Source organism: Rana temporaria (assembly GCF_905171775.1).
Source record: "Rana temporaria chromosome 2 unlocalized genomic scaffold, aRanTem1.1 chr2c, whole genome shotgun sequence".
Classification (NCBI taxonomy): Eukaryota; Metazoa; Chordata; class Amphibia; order Anura; family Ranidae; genus Rana; species Rana temporaria.
Genome location: NW_024404408.1, coordinates 441,949 through 460,000, shown reverse-complemented (window position 1 = coordinate 460,000; position 18,052 = coordinate 441,949). Strand labels below are relative to the sequence as shown.

Here is an 18,052-nt window from a genome sequence, read left to right as displayed (position 1 = left end):
AAAAAATTGCGATTTTTCGCTATTGCGAATGCGAAAATGATTGCGAATTTTCGATAACTGTGGTAGGAGAACTCTGATTGTCTCTGATGCAAAAGGGGGGGGGCTTTGTGTATGTTTCTGTTATGAATATTTGTATGTTTGATATTATTATTTTTTGTAAGAAGGAAAAAATTGCGCATACCTTAAAAAAAGGGGAGAATACAGCAGCAACTCAAAAATGTTATACAACATAAATTAATACAAGACAGAAAATGGAGTCGCTCTACAAGAATAAAAAATATGTCTAGTGACAAGACATGTGGGCAAATTATAAAATAAGCAAGCGCAAATAACTTGTGAAATACACAGTGAAACAAATATATAAAGAAATATAGTCCCAATAATAGAAAAATAATCTTTCATAAAAATGTCTTTGATATGTGAAGTGAAAAAAAGTCCAAAGCATGCAGCATGAACGTGTTCAATCTTCAAGGTGTTTGATTGACAAACGGCTGTGACAGATGGATAGAGTAAAGAATCACCACCAATGCAAAACACTTTTTATTTTCTATTGTAAAATATCAAGAATATTCTGAGCCAATCAGAGTGCTCCTTCCGCATTTGCCGAATATTCGCAATTATTTTGTATTGTAAAATATCACGAATATTCTGAGCCAATCAGAGTGCTCCTTCCGCATTTGCCGAATATTCGCAATTATTTTGTATTGTAAAATATCAAGAATATTCTGAGCCAATCAGAGTGCTCCTTCCGCATTTGCCGAATATTCGCAATTATTTTGTATTGTAAAATATCAAGAATATTCTGAGCCAATCAGAGTGCTCCTTCCGCATTTGCCGAATATTCGCAATTATTTTGTATTGTAAAATATCAAGAATATTCTGAGCCAATCAGAGTGCTCCTTCCGCATTTGCCGAATATTCGCAATTATTTTGTATTGTAAAATATCAAGAATATTCTGAGCCAATCAGAGTGCTCCTTCCGCATTTGCCGAATATTCGCAATTATTTTGTATTGTAAAATATCAAGAATATTCTGAGCCAATCAGAGTGCTCCTTCCGCATTTGCCGAATATTCGCAATTATTTTGTATTGTAAAATATCAAGAATATTCTGAGCCAATCAGAGTGCTCCTTCTGCATTTGCCGAATATTCGCAATTATTTTGTATTGTAAAATATCAAGAATATTCTGAGCCAATCAGAGTGCTCCTTCCGCATTTGCCGAATATTCGCAATTATTTTGTATTGTAAAATATCAAGAATATTCTGAGCCAATCAGAGTGCTCCTTCCGCATTTGCCGAATATTCGCAATTATTTTGTATTGTAAAATATCAAGAATATTCTGAGCCAATCAGAGTGCTCCTTCCGCATTTGCCGAATATTCGCAATTATTTTGTATTGTAAAATATCAAGAATATTCTGAGCCAATCAGAGTGCTCCTTCCGCATTTGCCGAATATTCGCAATTATTTTGTATTGTAAAATATCAAGAATATTCTGAGCCAATCAGAGTGCTCCTTCCGCATTTGCCGAATATTCGCAATTATTTTGTATTGTAAAATATCACGAATATTCTGAGCCAATCAGAGTGCTCCTACAGCATTTGTCGAAATTGCGCAATAAATATCGCATTCGCATGTTGCGATATTTCGATAAAATATCACGAATATTCTGAGCCAATCAGAGTGCTCCTACCGCAGTTATCAAAAAATCGCAATTATTTTCGCATTCGCAATAGCGAAAAATCGCAATCATTTAATTTCGATCGAATATTCGAATTTAGCGAATATATCTCGAATATTCTAATATATATTCGAGATATATCGCGAAATCGAATATGGCATATTCTGCTCAACACTATACATGACCAACACTGCCTCAGTACAGGGAGACTGGGTAGCAGTCAAGTGGCATCTTGCCAAGCCTCTGAAGCCTCAGTGGAAAAGTCCTTTCCAGGCTCTGCTGACAATTGCTATACCTGTCAATCATGGGGGTTCCAGCTAAGCCCATCGTGTACATTTTCCACTCCTCTTCCCATGATCAAGGCCTCCTGTCCATATTCCACCGCCTCCTGCAGACAGGGAAACAAGCCAATCAGTCTTCTCCATTCCATGAGAAAGCAACTTCTTAATCTGGCACAGGCCTTGCATCACTGAGTTGCAGCTGTTTTACGGGATGCATTCAACATTACAACCTTATCCCAGCTGGCTACTTGTGTTTTATTCAGTTCTGATGAAAGTCGAATGCCTTGTACACACGATCAGATTTTCCATCGGGATAAACTCTGACTGATTTTTCAGATGGAATTCTGTTCAAGCGGTCTTGCATACGGACTGTCACAAAAAAATTGCGACCATCAAGAATGCAGTGACGTACAACACTACGACGAGCCGAGAAAAATTAAGTTCAATGCTTCCGAGCATGCGTTAACTTGATTCTGAGCATGCATGTTTTTTCTCCATCGGAGTTCCCTACAGACGAACAGAATTTCCGATATACATTTTTTCCATTGGGGGAAAAAAGAGAACATCTAAATCCCGATGGAAACAAGTCAGATGGGGCACACACACGGTCGAAATATCCGATGAAAAAAAATCTGTCTGACTTTTTCCATCGGAAATTCCGATTGTGTGTACTTTTGGTTTTTTTATCTAGATTTTCTGTCCGATCTATTGGACATTTCCATAGACTAATCATACAGTACAGCTACAAGAGATCTGAACTTACAAAGTGCTGAGTATGTGGTCATATTCCTACAACGTCTACTGGGGGGACTGACATTTCCCTTGTTGGGGTTCTCTTTATTGACGGAATGGACAGATCTATATTTTTTTGTGAAGAACAATTTTTGGACCCCAAAAACATTGTGTGACTATGGACAAAATCAATAATGACATAAATGGTGAAATCTGTCCTTTACCATTTTATTCCCCCGGCCGTTCTCTCCCTAAACCCCTTGTGTGTTTTTTTTTCATTTATGGCAATGTTTCAGTTCTGCACATTATTAGCCGGATTCAGGTAGAGCGGGGTATATTTTGGCCGGCGTAGCGCATCCCATTTGCACTACACCGACGTAACATAGTGAGGCAAGGCCAGTATTCACAAAGCACTTGCTCCGTAAATTACTTTGGCGTAGCGCAAATGGGCCGGCGTAACCCTGCCTAATTCAAAGTAGGCATGTAGTGGGCGGGCTACATTTAAATTAACCGTGACCCCATGTAAATGAGGGCCGTTCGTACGGCGCATGCGCGCGCATGCTCAGAATCACGTTGCAAATACTCCCTACGATACGACATCGCCTCAATGCGTACAACGTGAACCTAACTTACACCCAGCCCCATTCACGTACAACTTACGTAAACAACGTAAAATCCGACGGCACTTCCGACTTCCATACCTTGCATGGGCTGCGCCATCTTTTTGGTGGTTTATCTTTACGCCGGAAAAACACCTTACATAAACGGCGTAGCTTACTGCAACGGGCGTACGTACGTTCGTGAATAGGCGTATCTTGCTCATTTACATATTTGACGCGTAAATCAACGTACACACCCCTAGCGGCCAGCGTAAATATGCACCCAAGATACGACGGCGTAGGAGACTTACGTCGGTCGTATCTTGGCAACAGTGAGGCGTATGTCATTTTAAGAATGCGCCCAAAGATACGACGGCGCACATTCGGACTTACGATGGCGTATCTACTGATATGCCATCGTAAGTCTCTCTGAATCTGGGCCTCTATCTTTAGCATTCTTAGTCTACCCAAATGTATTATAGATCAACAGATTTTTGGGACTGATAAGGCTTTACCCACCTGAGCTCCGGAAGGTTTTACCCCTTTCATGACCAGGGCGTTTTTTTGCTATACAGCACTACGTTAGTTTAACTGGTAATTGCTCGGTCATGCAATGCTTTACTCCTATGAAATGTTTATGATTTGTTTCACACAGATAGCGCTATCTTTTAGTGGTATTTGATCACCACTGTTTGTTTTTTTTTGCCATGTAAATTCAATTCAGTTATAAAACATATAAAAAAAAATTGTTTATACATTTTGGCCAAAATGTATTCTTCTATATGTCTTTTGTAAAAAAAAAAAAAAAAATGTGACAAGTACTGTATATATTCTCATTTCTTGGGGCCCCTAAAAAGCCAGGGCAGTACAAATACCCCCAAATGACTATTTTTTGGAAAGTAGATGGATATTTAGTAAGAGGCATGGGAAATATGTCATTTTTCATCACCCCTTTTTTTTTTTTTGGAAAAAGAAGAAATTGAATGGTTCTTTTTTTTTTTCCGATTTTCTTTCCTCCTGTCACCACAGTGTCATTATATGACTGACTTGGCTGTGATTAGAGATACTGACTGGTGATGGTATGTTAAAAATGAATACATTGTTTTATTTCTTTTTACATTTTAAACTATTTTATTGGAGTAGATCAGTGACATGGTGCTACTCTGAGGGAGGGGGTTGGATCAGGGATTTTCTTTGGTTTGCTGGTACAGTTATGGTCACTGTAACAGCAACGTTTTGCACTGTAATAAATGGGTTGCATGCATAACTATTGTGTGCTGCGATTGGCCCACAGTTATCACTTGGTACAGGGTGCTGTGATTGTCCCAGGTATTATGTGATATCTGTGGGCCAATCACAGCATCACTACAGGAATCACAGCTGTTAGGAATATAATTCATTCATAGCAGCTTTGTTGACATTGTGTTCATGTGATCACATGGCGACGGATCCCACATGATCCCCGGGCCTATCAAAGAGGATGGTTACTGGCAGCTGAAATGTGCTGTGTCTTCTGGACACATCGGCCGCTGTAGCAGTGAGCTGCACTCCCCAGGGAATACCAACTTCCATCTATTCCCCACAATCGCTAATCCAGGATCGATGACATTTTCACCTCCCAAGGAGACTTAAAGCAGAGTTCCGGTAATTGCTTTTTACAAAGTCAGCGGCTACAAATACTGCAGCTGCTGACTTTTAACATATGAACACTTACCTGTCCTGGGCACCCGCAATGTCGGCACCCAAAGCCGATTTGTCCTTCAGCTCTCGGGTGCTGCCATCTTCGGTAAGGGAATCAGGAAGTGAAGCCTTGCTGCTTCACTTCCAGGTTCTCTACTACGCATGCAAGAGTCACGCGGTCCCTGTTGTATTCTGGGATCTGTGTGTCTCCCAGAAGACATCAGGGGGGACAGAGGAGATACCGAACATGGCATAGATATATACAGATATCTATGCCCGGAAGTGGGAGAAAATACCTGTATTAGACAGGTATCCCCCCCCCCTGAAAGGTGTCAAATGTGACACCAGTGGGGGGAGTATTCCAAAAAGCGGAAGTTCCATTTTTGGGTGGAACTCCGCTTAAACTTGATCACTGAAGCCAACATCGCAATTTAATCAATTTCAGACCATGCCCCCATATTCCTGGCAAGGCCCCCACCCAAACCCAATACCTGGAGACTAAACCCCACGCTATTGACTGACCCCCAGTTGCTCCCCAAGATATCTGCGCTAATAAAATAATACTTTTAACACAACTACACCCCAGATGTTGACCCCATGATGGTCTAGGCGGCACATAAATGCTCCATTAGAGGGGAACTAATCAAAATGGGGGCACACTGTGAAAGAGAGAGGGCAATTGAGCAGTTAACGGACAAAATACACACCCTTGAAACACAACACAAATAGTCTTTAACTGAACGATCCGCTCAGACCTTGTTAGACACCAGAAAATCTCTTCAGCAGATGCTCAAAGCTAAGACAAAATGATTCCTATTCTTTCAAAAAAAATCTACTACGAACGATAAGACAGGCAAATTCCTGGCAAGGGCCTTGAAAAGCGCCAAAGCCAATCAAAATATTGTAGGCATTTGGAATAAAGCAGGGAAGGTCAACATCACCACTGAAAAAATAGCCCGCCATTTCCATAACATCTATACTGATCTCTATAACCTCCCAAGTCCACACAAACCCGCACACGCCCAAGGTGATAGACTGCCAATAATCCAGACTTACCTAAAATACTGTAAACTCTGGCACACAAGTGCTCCATCAGCACAAAACTGCAGGAGACAAGTTACAAATTGCTATCCAGATGGTACAACACGCCAGAGAGGCTCCATAAATGGGACCCTTCGAAACCAGACACATGTTGGAGATGTCAGTCTGCAGTGGGTTCACTGTTCCACATATGGTGGACCTGCCCCATGATCTCTACCTTTTGGCAGGAGGTTTGTGATACAATTAAACGGATCACTGAAACGTCCATGGAATTGTCTGCCGGGTGCTGCCTGTTACACTTGTCCTCTTTCTCGCTTCCTCGCTACAAGAATTCATTGACTAAGCACTTGCTGAATGCAGCTAAGTCTCTCATCCCCCTCTACTGGCTATACACCAGGGTGCCTACGGCCAGAGAATGGCTTCGCAGGGTGGCGGAGGTCTGCGAGATGGAGGACACACTGGCTGAAGACAGGGGGACGGCCGAGAAATTTCTTGAGACCTGGCGGCCATGGTCAGCTTTTAGGTTTTCGCAGGATTATGAGTCTATGATGAAATGAATTCACGCTGGAGACTTTACCGAGCCTTAGTAGCTTCGTAACTGTGCTTATGATGTCCACACTGATAGCCGATTGGATAGCAAAATCACAGGTAGCGCCACCACCATACCCCACCTCCCCCCCCCCCATCCCCCTTCCTCTCCATTTCTTTTTCTCGCTCTTTTATACTTTTTTCGCCTAAGACATCCCCTTTGATGTCCTTTATCGTTTGTGGCTCCCTGATTAAACTTAGGAGAAATTCATATGTACTGATACGTTATTGACATGAATACTTATTGAATGCATAATACATTTGTTATATCACTTATTTCTGCAGTATCATTGACTCCAAGTATACACCTGCATTCTTACCTGTATCTCATTTATGGCTCCAGGCTATGGAGTTGATTATTGGTATATGTATCAGGCATGATATACACACAGTTGCATCTGTGTTGAGCCTTCATTTGTACTTGTCTTGTTTCTTTTGGATTTCAATAAACAAAACTTTTGAATGAAAAAAAAAAAAAAAAGACTGTAAACTTCCCACTTTGAAAGGAGACAACGCTCTACATTTAGAAAGACCCATTGAGGCTTCAGAACTTATGCCGCGTACACACGGCCATTTTTCACGATGTGAAAAATGACATTTTTTTTATGTCATTAAAAATGGTTGTGTGTGTGGGCTCCAGAGTTTTTTTTCGCAATATGGAAAATGGGCATTTAAAATTTAGAACATGCTCTAAGTTTTCGCGTAGCTTTTCACGTTTGTCGTTTTTCATGTCGTAAAAAATGGTCATGTGTGGGCTTTAACAATGTTGTTGTGCTTTCTTAAGGTCATATTAACCCGCACAGTAATTTACTTTGAATTCTTTTATAACGAAGATGCTTTTAAATACAAGACAATCTATATACCATAGTCTGTAATATGAAACTTATTCACGGAGACGTATGATCATACAAAATAGCTAATTTATTGGTAGACAAAATATGAATATTTACATGAAATTAAAATACCAGTTGCGTCACATTAACGACTTGAAAATCAATAAAATACCCCCAAAATGGGCATGCAATACCTTTGATCTGAGTCATGGTAGGTTCTCAAGATAACTTTTATGTAAATGACAATGAAACAAAAACGTCTATTTCACACGTCTAATCGTTACTTTACTGCAGGTAAGTAAAAGATCAAATAATGTGAAATATATTGGACGTTTGTTTTGTCAATAAGATTGAAGCTATGTAAAAATAAAAATATAATAAAATTGTACTCTTAAGGAAAAGTGACAAGTTATTGATATGAGAACAAACCAGAACTACAGGATATTCAATACTTCAATATTTTAACATTTCTAGGGAACAACAATATATTTGAGATAAAATCAAAATGACATAGTTACCAATTCCCAAGATGGCTATTTCCTATTGGCAAGTGACCAGAGCTAAAATCGTTGCAGTCTTCATGCATAGTGCAAGCGTGCTCTCATGGGGCGCTCCTATTGGTGGGGTCCTCTTCTCATCCTCCCATTGAGCTCAAGATTAAGATTTTAGATCTTAGATTGGATCTCTTCTATCTGCCCCCTTCTATCTCATGGGTTTCCCTTTTTATTTTGAATAAAACAATAGGACTATAAAGATTATACCCAGTCCTGCCCCTCTGATAGCTGTCCTTAAATCATAGGCCTGTGGCACATATGGGCGTTCCTGCCAAGACGTGTTTGGTTTCTATTGGCTGACAGTTTAATAATTGACTTGTTCTCTGGGCTTGGAGAACCTCGAGTAATATTACTTCCAGCCACTAGGTGTCTCACCTTTATTGTGAGATAATCTATACGTTGGATATCTATATTTAAGGTTTAGACTATCGACATATATTTATCCATATATATATATATTTATATACCTCTATGTATGACTCTGGTATCTTTATATTATATAAAATACAATTAGTATTCTGTTGATTTCGATACAATATGTTCCCATATTCCATTATAAATGTTTTTCCACAAAACAGTCTTTGCAATCAATGCATAGGTTACATCTCTCAATCAAATGAAAAATAATTATTAATGTGTTTACCTGACTTATTTTGATATGTGCTTGATGGATATGTGTTACATGTTAGTTCATATTTTTATACATTTTTCACAATGCGATATCTTTCATAATGTCGATTATGGTAGCTTATTTAAACACTTCTATTTATAAAACAAATTTCTCATATAAATCTTTTAGAACAAAGCTCTAACCTAATGGATCTGTTTCCCTTGGTCCTAATTCATCGATTATCTAAACATTACTTATTTTATTTCGATATATATTCTTCCAATACAATGCATTATAAAATATCTCTGACTTGTATCAGATTTGTCCATCTCATAGATAGAGGCATGTCTTGTCCTTGGTGTGAGCGATGACTTGTATTTTTCTGCCATTGTCTAAGTCGCAGCTGAGACAATACTGCCTGTTTACCTTAGAGCAACCTTTTTCTGTGATACAATGGGAGTTATTCTACTCCAATGTGATAGTAGCCCAGTTAGGTATCTGTGAAAGCTCTCCCTATGGCAGGATAGTTGACCAGTGGTGATGATACACCTCTTCTTGTTTATACACCAAAGCTGGGTCAACTCTTCTTTTGTTCTGTGAGAAGAGCTTCATTGTTTCAACTTTCACCCAAGCTCGTAAAAAGTCATAAAATAGCTAATGTATTGGGAACTTGGTCATCTGAGTCAAATGTTTCTTCTTCACCGACTGAATGGCCTTCATATGTAATCGTTATGATCAGATTTGAGACCTAATGGCCTTTTCATATTTTTGATGAATAATATTGAATATATTATCATTTCTTCATACAAAACTTACAACATAACCCCCCCCTTGAAGTCTTCAAATGCCGGAAGTCGTTTGAAAGGCTTCAAGACGCACACTGTTGAAGAAATCTGGCTTCATTGGCCTGGTATTGTATCCGGATCGTGGATACTGAATATATCATTTAAGGGGTGTTGACACCTGCAGATGGGTGTAATTCCTTGAGGAAAGGAATTGGGTTCTTGATTGACACGTGTATCGCAGGGTTGGTTAGCCGTTGGTTATCGGGAACTGGATCACCCGGGTGCCTTGGTGCTTGGCCGTCCTGGTGGGTTCTGTTTGTGCAGATTAGCCATCAGCGGTGTCTTTGATTCCCCCATACGGTTCTTCCTCTGGATGATTCACACGTGTTGGGACTCTCGGTTCTGTAGACCGGCTCCTGGACATCTTTAGTCCTGTTAAGTAAAAACGGATTCCATGAGAAAAAGACAATATATGTTTTTTTTTTTTTTTACATGAACCTGCATTTTGATATCTGTCAGCCGATATGCTGGCTTCCTCAGAGCCCCCCCCTATTGGCTTATTGTGTCATCAGTCCTTTAACTAAGCACTCTGGCTATTAGGACAATGACTGGATATTTGCTATGGGAGACAAAGCTCTAGGGCTCATTAACATGAGGACATTTATTTATAGCTGAGGATACCATATATTAATAACTGATATCCTTCAGAACCATTTTTTTTTTTTTTTTAGCTTAATTGTAGCGGTTCTGGGATAATAAAATTTAATAATATTTTATTTGACATGTGACACTTACTGTCAGCAACAAAATATCTGATACGATAGTCAACCTTCTACTTGGGAGGAATAAAACAAATAAAACCTTCCCCCTTTGGGGTGTCAATAAAACTCATTTTAGGCAATCACACTACCTTCTGCGGGTGACTTATCTGTTACCAGAATATCAAACCATTTTAGGTCTTCTGATATTAATTTCTTTAGGATTCGGTCATCCTTTGTAATTATCGTCTTCTGCGACTTCTTGAAATTAAGCTGTTTGGAGCGACCTGTTTATGTCGGAGGAATGAAGTGACCACTGAAAAATAGGATAACAGTTAATTTCCAACGACCAAAATCCCTGTTAGGGATTTCAGGATCCTTACAACTGTAACCTGGAGAAAATATGGTGTTAGAACCTCTGTCTCCTATGCCTTTTCAGTGCATTCCTCTGATTTACTTTAACATAGGCGCTTCAAAGGCTCTGTGGCCCTTGGCTGGCCCCAGTATTTGTCCCTTAAAGAAATGTGATTCACACTTCGTACAGCAATGAAACCGTGTAACCTATCCATAATTTGTTTTATTTTGGTTTCTGTATTGCTTACAGGCTGATCAGAATAGGGTTCTGTGACCCAGTTTCTGTACTTTCTGGGGACCACTGGCTCAGTTTTATCAGACATATCCCCTTCAGCAACACTGTTCTGATTCTGGGATATTTGTCTGGGTCTTAATTTCTCCCTATTTTTCTGGGGATTCTGGGGTGTCTTACCCTGCGGCTGCTCCCTATTTACCTGTGTTGGTCCCCGGGGCGAATTGGACCGGTAATAGTACGGGTTTCTACCTTTGGGTTTAAATTTGACCTGTTGGAGGTACACCCTATAGTTTCTCTTAAACCTTGCATCTGGTTCCCTAGGATGGTACCCCTGAGATGGTCTTTGTTCCCTCCCTCTAAAGGGTGTTTTCTGTTCCCCCCTTCTAATTGGTGGGGTATGTGGTCTCCCGCTGGGACGACTCTGTGGCATATCTCCTCTGACTATATCAGCACACGTAATTTTCTGGGTATCAACCCGTAATAATTGAGGAGATGCATTAATTTCATCCACAATTTGGGTTATGAGTTGAGGCCTTTCTTTGTATTCACCAGTTTGTTGGATAGAGTACAAATTGTCACTCTCTTTTACCACGGACTCCAGTGAGCACCCCCTTTCGTAGTCTTTTGCTAAACACACTTTTGTGTGGGTAGGTAGGGCCTCAACGAACGTGGATTTAAACTCAGTTTTATTGTGGTCTGGCTCATTTTCTGCTAAGTGGTAAGCACTTCTGAGCACAGGCAACACTTCTGTGGGGATTTGATTACTGGCACATTTCAAATTTTGTATAGCCGCACTAGCCGCTGTAACATTTTTGTGCTGGCCAAATTCTAGATGACAGCGGTGTTTAATTTCTTGCCAAGAAGTACCAGACAGATCTCTAAAAGATGCACAGAAATTGCGGTGTCTGGTTTCAAATACCCACGGTAAGAAATTAATCCTTGACAGGTCATCATCTAGGCCTAAAGCTGATAATGTATTTTCATAGGCCTCAATGTGGTCAATGACACACATGGATCCCTCTTGCTCAAAGACTGGGAAAGTATCATTTAACATTTTTATTATTTCTGAGGCGTCCTGTTTAGGGGTACCTGTCTTTTCCTCTGATCCCAGGGAAAACTGGTCAGGCCTACTTTTATGGGGTGGTTCACTTTTTACCCCCCTTTGCTCTACAGATGGCTTGGGATAGGATGAGGGTCCTTTTTCTGGTCCCTCTCCAATGTCTAACTCCCACATTTCAGTTTGAGAGTCAGATATTAGATTTTGGTCAGAATCTATACTTTCAGGGTTAGGCATTGGCACATCACCCTGAGGCACAAGCTTTACTTGCTCTTTTAACTCTCCTGATTGCTTAATCAGGGATTCCTGTTCTGACTTAAGCTGATTTGTTTCTTCTTTTAAATTTTCACTGCTCATTACTTGGCAACTTTCTAAATTTCCACTGCTCATTACTTGGCAACTTTTTAAATTTTCACTGCTCATTACTTGGCAACTTTTGTCAGGAGATTCATTTTCCTGCAGATAACTCTCCCACTCTTTTTTTAGTTCCTGCATTCTTCTATTGTACTTTTGCAACTGTTCTGTTTCATTTTGCACTGTCATTATAGACTCGTGATAACGATCTGCCTTGTCATTGTCTCTATTTTTAGTGAGCTCACATTCCTTTTCTGTTAAATGTGGCTGGGATTCTGAGATATCTATCTCCGGTTGGGTATTTTGACGGTTAAACTCATCATTTTGACGTTTAAACTTATCGTCAATATGCATCAGGATAATGCGGAACTTAGAAACCAGGGGCCAGATCCACAAAAGAGATACGCCGACTTAACTCGATTTTTCTAATTTTACACGGCGTGTATCTTTGCGCCCGATCCTCAAAACGAGAAGCGCCTGAAATTCCGGCTTTTCCGTCCTACCTAAAAAAATTACACCGGCGCATTCTCGCGCGCAAATTACGCTAGGCACGCCGCTTTATTTGATAGGCAAAGATGCAAATGAGGGAGATAGGGCGATCCACAGAATTAAGTGTGTGCGCCGTAGATTACGCCCTGTGCGCACCTGTTAGTTTCCTGGTGGGAATTTACACTTTATAAAAGCAGCCCTAATTTTACACATGCCGTCTGAATGTCTGCTGAAGCAACACCATTCAGGAAGAGCTCAGCACACACACGTTCAGGACTAAAATCTCTCTGCCAAAATGCCAGGACCATCAATGATACTAGCTGCATTAGTGTCTATAGAGGCACAAAGAAGGAGGAGGGCACAGAGGAGGAGGAGGGCACAGGAGAGGGTATACCGCCCACACCAAGATTTGTTTGGCATGCCTGCTTCTGAAGTATTCCGCAACTACAGATTTACCCGTGAGGCCATCCTGGAATTAACAACAATACTTCAGGATGATCTTACCAGCCCAACCCAACGCTCCCATGCACTGCAGCCACTCACCAAAGTACTGGCAACTTTGCATTTTCTTGCCACTGGCTCATTCCAACGCACAACTGGAGGCGTGGCTGGGATGGCACAATCCTCCATCAGCAGGTGTGTGCACCAAGTGGTCCCTGCAATCCTGCGGCACATGGGAAATCAGTTTCAAAAACCCACCCAGGAGGATCAGCGTTTAAAGACCATGACAGACTTTTATCACATTGCCAGATTTCCACGCACCATCGGGGCCATTGATTGTACCCATGTGGCACTACAACCACCCCATGATACTGAGCACATGTTCCGGAATCGTAAAGGCTGGCATTCCATCAATGTGCAAGTCATCGTAGATGCCCATGGCCTCATCTGGCACGTCTGTGCTAAATTTCCGGGATCCTGCCATGATAGTTATATTTACCGGCAGACCCAGATCTCAAGAGATTTGGACCAGAACATGTATGGAGACAGCTGGCTGATTGGTGAGTGACATGTGTGTCAGGTATGTCCCCCCCATGATGCTCACATCACAAGGGGCACATGCATGACTAATATCCTCCTGTCTTTTCCCTTACAGGTGACTCAGGATATGCCTTGGGACCTCATCTAATGACCCCATTCAGGAACCCCCAAACCCCAGGAGAGCAACGCTACAACCAGGCGCACATACGAACCCGGGGAGTGGTTGAACGGACCTTTGGGCTTATGAAGTCCCGCTTCAGATGCCTGGATAAGTCTGGGAGTACACTGCTGTATTCCCCTGACTTTGTGTGCCAAATAATTGGGGCATGTTGTATACTCCACAACTTTGCCCTCAGAAGGGGACTGCATATTGACTTATGTGATGACCTGACCCCTGACCCAGGCAATACTCCCCCAACCAACTCTACCCGGTCTGCTGAGGGCACAGCAGCCAGGAGACGCCTTGCAGAAGGCATTTTTTCCCAGTAAACGTACATGATTAATGTCACAATAAGAATGTATCTTTTCCCTGTAAATGCACATCAATAAAGTCACAATGATAATGCATGAATGCACACCACTGTGGTTCCTTGCACAGACACATCACATGCACATCGAATTGGATTAGATCCAAGTCCCCCCCCCCCTTTGGGACTTGGGAGCAGTAACGCCACGCCACGGCTCCAATTATGTCACTGTGCATTCATACACCATTCAGGAACCTGGGATTGCACTTCTCCCTGGTCCTGGGGATCCCTTCTCCACCAAAACTGAGGGTGACACCCTTAATTTCTCAGGAATGCCACCCCCCCACATTCACACATCATTCACACACATAAATCAAATCATAAGTACAGAAGACCAAATTAAATAATAAAAAAAAAAAAATGCATAAACAAAAAAACAAAAGTATCCCAGCAAATTAATTAGCGGCGGCGATTTCTACGCCTTGGCTGGGCAGGGGCACGGGCAGGGGCACGGCCACGGGCACGGCCACGGCCATGCCGTCGCGGAGGATGTCCATTGGGGGGGGGTGAGCTGGGGAAGGAGGAGCCTCCTGGGGGGGTTGAGCTGGGGAAGGAGGAGCCTCCTGGGGGGGTTGAGCTGGGGAAGGAGGAGCCTCCTGGGGGGGTGAGCTGGGGAAGGAGGAGCCTCCTGGGGGGGGGTGAGCTGGGGAAGGAGGAGCCGCCCCTGCTGGCCTGCCCTCCATGGCCCCTGCAATGCGAGTGAGACAGGCAGTGAGGGCAGCCGCATTGGCCTGGCCAGACCTTGTATTGTCCTGCACAGCCTGGGTCAGGGCACTCAGCTCATGGGCCACGCGCGTTGTGGCGGTCTGTATGTCGTTCAAACATGTAATGACCGCCGTTGAGTTGGTGGCCACATCACCGAGTGCCTCCATCATTTCACCCTGGCTGTGCTCCATCTGCGTAAGTTTTTCCAGTATTTTTCCAAGAGTGCGGGTCTGCCGGGTATTGTCCTTCACCACACTGGCCGACAGACGCTCGCCCACAGCCACGGTCTCCTGGGTTGGCCCCCTGGCTGCCGCTGAGTCTTGCGGGCCTGGAGGAGGGGAGAGAGTGACCCTGGTGACTGGAGGCCTGTTGGGGGAGAAGTGGGAGGGGCTACCCCTGATGGTGGCCTGACTGGTGCCAGCCTCAGGGGTAGTCTCAGGGGAAGACTCAAAGGTCATCATATCAGTGGCCAGGAGGACTTCCCGGCCAATCTGCATATTTTCCTCCTCCTCCCCCTCATCATCCTCCTCCCACTCATCCTCCTCCCCCTCAACCTCCTCCCCCTCAACCTCCTCATGAGTGGAGGTTTGGCCAATCCCCTCCCCTGGGGAATCCTGCCCTTCTTGGGACTCATCATCAGCCTGTCTTGGGGGTGGTGCTGCAGCCTGGCCCGATGGGCCTGCAACCTCCTGGCCTGCAACCTCCTGGCGTGTAACCTCCTGGCGTGTAACCTCCTGGCGTGTAACCTCCTGGCCATCTGTGGAGGACACAAAACAATCACATGTTTGAGGAACCACACACTTGGCACATCTTCCCTTCCCCCACCCACACATGCTAATCAACAGAGAATAAACAAAAAAACCTACCTGTCCTCCTAGGAACATCTGACGTATAGCCAGGCAGGCCCACCACCTGCTGTGGGTGGAAACACTGGGCCACTGCCCATTCCTCCTCCGTCAGTCTGACTGGGCAGGGTCCCCCTCCTCCAGTGCCCCTGGTATGGGCGTCGATCCTTGCCATCTTATTCCAGACGACGCTTCTCAGATCATTTATTTTTTTCTGTATGCCAGCGGGGGTCCTAGTCTCCCCCCCCCGCCGCATTGATCTGGTCGGTGATTTTTTTTATAAGCTGCCTCCTCCTGGCCGGGGTGGTGTTCTGGCTCTCAGGGCCATGCAGAAATCGCCCATATTTCACAATGCCCCGAGCAAGAATTTGCTTCTCTCCCAGGGTGAAATTAAGCTTCCTGCGTTTGGGGGGCATCACATACACCACCCAGCAACAACAAACACACCCGACAAACAATCTACAATACACACCCAAAAACCTGACAAAAATATATACCACAAAAAACTAACCAAAATCTAAACACACAAGGACACAGCTAATAGTAATTCAAAAACAAACACGCACCAACAAACAAACAAAAAACAAACACCAAAAAACAAACACCAAAAAACAAACACCAAAAAACAATCAGCAAAAACAATAACAAACAAAATAAATAAAGACACTTCTCAAAAACAAACAACAACTAGACTCTCCAACTCCTCAAACACTTTTCTCACAAACACAACTTACCAACACACAAACAAACAGAGCAGAAGCAAATTGCTCATGGAAGGGGAACAATGGGATATACTTTTGCAAGGGAAGTGTGTGTGTGTGGTGCTTTTTACACACAGGGCGATCCTCAAACTAAGTACACTTGGCCTTTTACCTATCTCACTGATTGCGCCGAGACCAGTTCTGCACATGCCCAGTGAGGTCCCGATTCGTGCGCGCATGCGCAGTACGGCCGGCGCCTCATTTGCATGGGGTCACGGCTCATTACAATGAAGCACGCCCACTTCCTTCCCACTTGCAAAAACCCCGCCTTACGCCTCTGAATTTAAGTTACGCTGGCGCAAATTTAGACGCAAATGCGCTGTGGATACGGCACTTACGACACCAACTTAGGGCAACGTAACTTAAATGACATAAGTTAGGACAAACTAAATTTGCACCGCTGGCTGAGGATCTGGCCTCATGTCCTCAAGCCTTTCTATTTTCTCTATCTCAGATGAGCTGTCTTTTTGTGCAACCATTTGACCTTCCGAGTTCCACACGTCTTTTATATGACGGGCACGGTTTTTACGGCCTTTAATGTATGCTTGTCGATCAGTCTCACCAGACAAACTTTTTCTGGCATGATCTGTCATTTCAGCTTTAGAATTTTTTTTTTAACATTTCCTGTACCCATATCAATTTTCTCCTTTCACCACTGAGGCCTCGTACACACGACAGAGTTTCTCGGCAGAATTCACCGAGAAACTCGGTCAAAACCCGGATTCTGCCGAGAAACTCTGTCGTCTGTACAGTTTTGGCTCGATGGAGCCGCCGAGGAACTCGACGAGAAAATAGAGAACATGTTCTCTATTTTCTCGTTGTCCTCGTTGTTCTATAGGAGAAGGCGGCCCGCCGAGCTCCTCGGCGGCTTCATCCCAAAACTCGACGAGGAACTCGACGTGCCAAGCACGTCGAGTTCCTCTGTCGTGTGTACGGGGCCTAAGGGCTGACTCTCCATAATCCCTATCAACATACAATTCCCTTTGACTAGACATTTTTAGGCAAAAAAATTTTTTTTTTCAAAAATTAATAATTAATAATTTCATGCAAAATATTATTTATGTCACCACCGTAGCTATGACTGAACTTATACAAAACATCGACATTATCTCAGCAGTGCCTCCATTTATATGTTGTGCTTTCTTAAGGTCATATTAACCCGCACAGTAATTTACTTTGAATTCTTTTATAACGAAGATGCTTTTAAATACAAGACAATCTATATACCATAGTCTGTAATATGAAACTTATTCACGGAGACGTATGATCATACAAAATAGCTAATTTATTGGTAGACAAAATATGAATATTTACATGAAATTAAAATACCAGTTGCGTCACATTAACGACTTGAAAATCAATAAAATACCCCCAAAATGGGCATGCAATACCTTTGATCTGAGTCATGGTAGGTTCTCAAGATAACTTTTATGTAAATGACAATGAAACAAAAATGTCTATTTCACACGTCTAATCGTTACTTTACTGCAGGTAAGTAAAAGATCAAATAATGTGAAATATATTGGACGTTTGTTTTGTCAATAGGATTGAAGCTATGTAAAAATAAAAATATAATAAAATTGTACTCTTAAGGAAAAGTGA

The 18,052-nt window shown here is 42.6% G+C and overlaps 1 protein-coding gene and 1 pseudogene across 1 annotated transcript in view; both read left to right on the top strand.

The window, feature by feature from the left end:
* Positions 1-6,571, top strand: part of LOC120921544 (zinc finger protein 84-like) — a 29,376-nt gene extending 22,805 nt beyond the window's left edge. Inside the window, exon 2 of the mRNA XM_040334044.1 lies at positions 6,242-6,571. Coding sequence (XP_040189978.1) covers positions 6,242-6,571 — 330 coding nt within the window. The remainder of the gene's footprint in view (positions 1-6,241) is intronic.
* LOC120921551 overlaps positions 1-18,052 on the top strand; it is a 183,166-nt pseudogene that overhangs the window by 9,277 nt on the left and 155,837 nt on the right.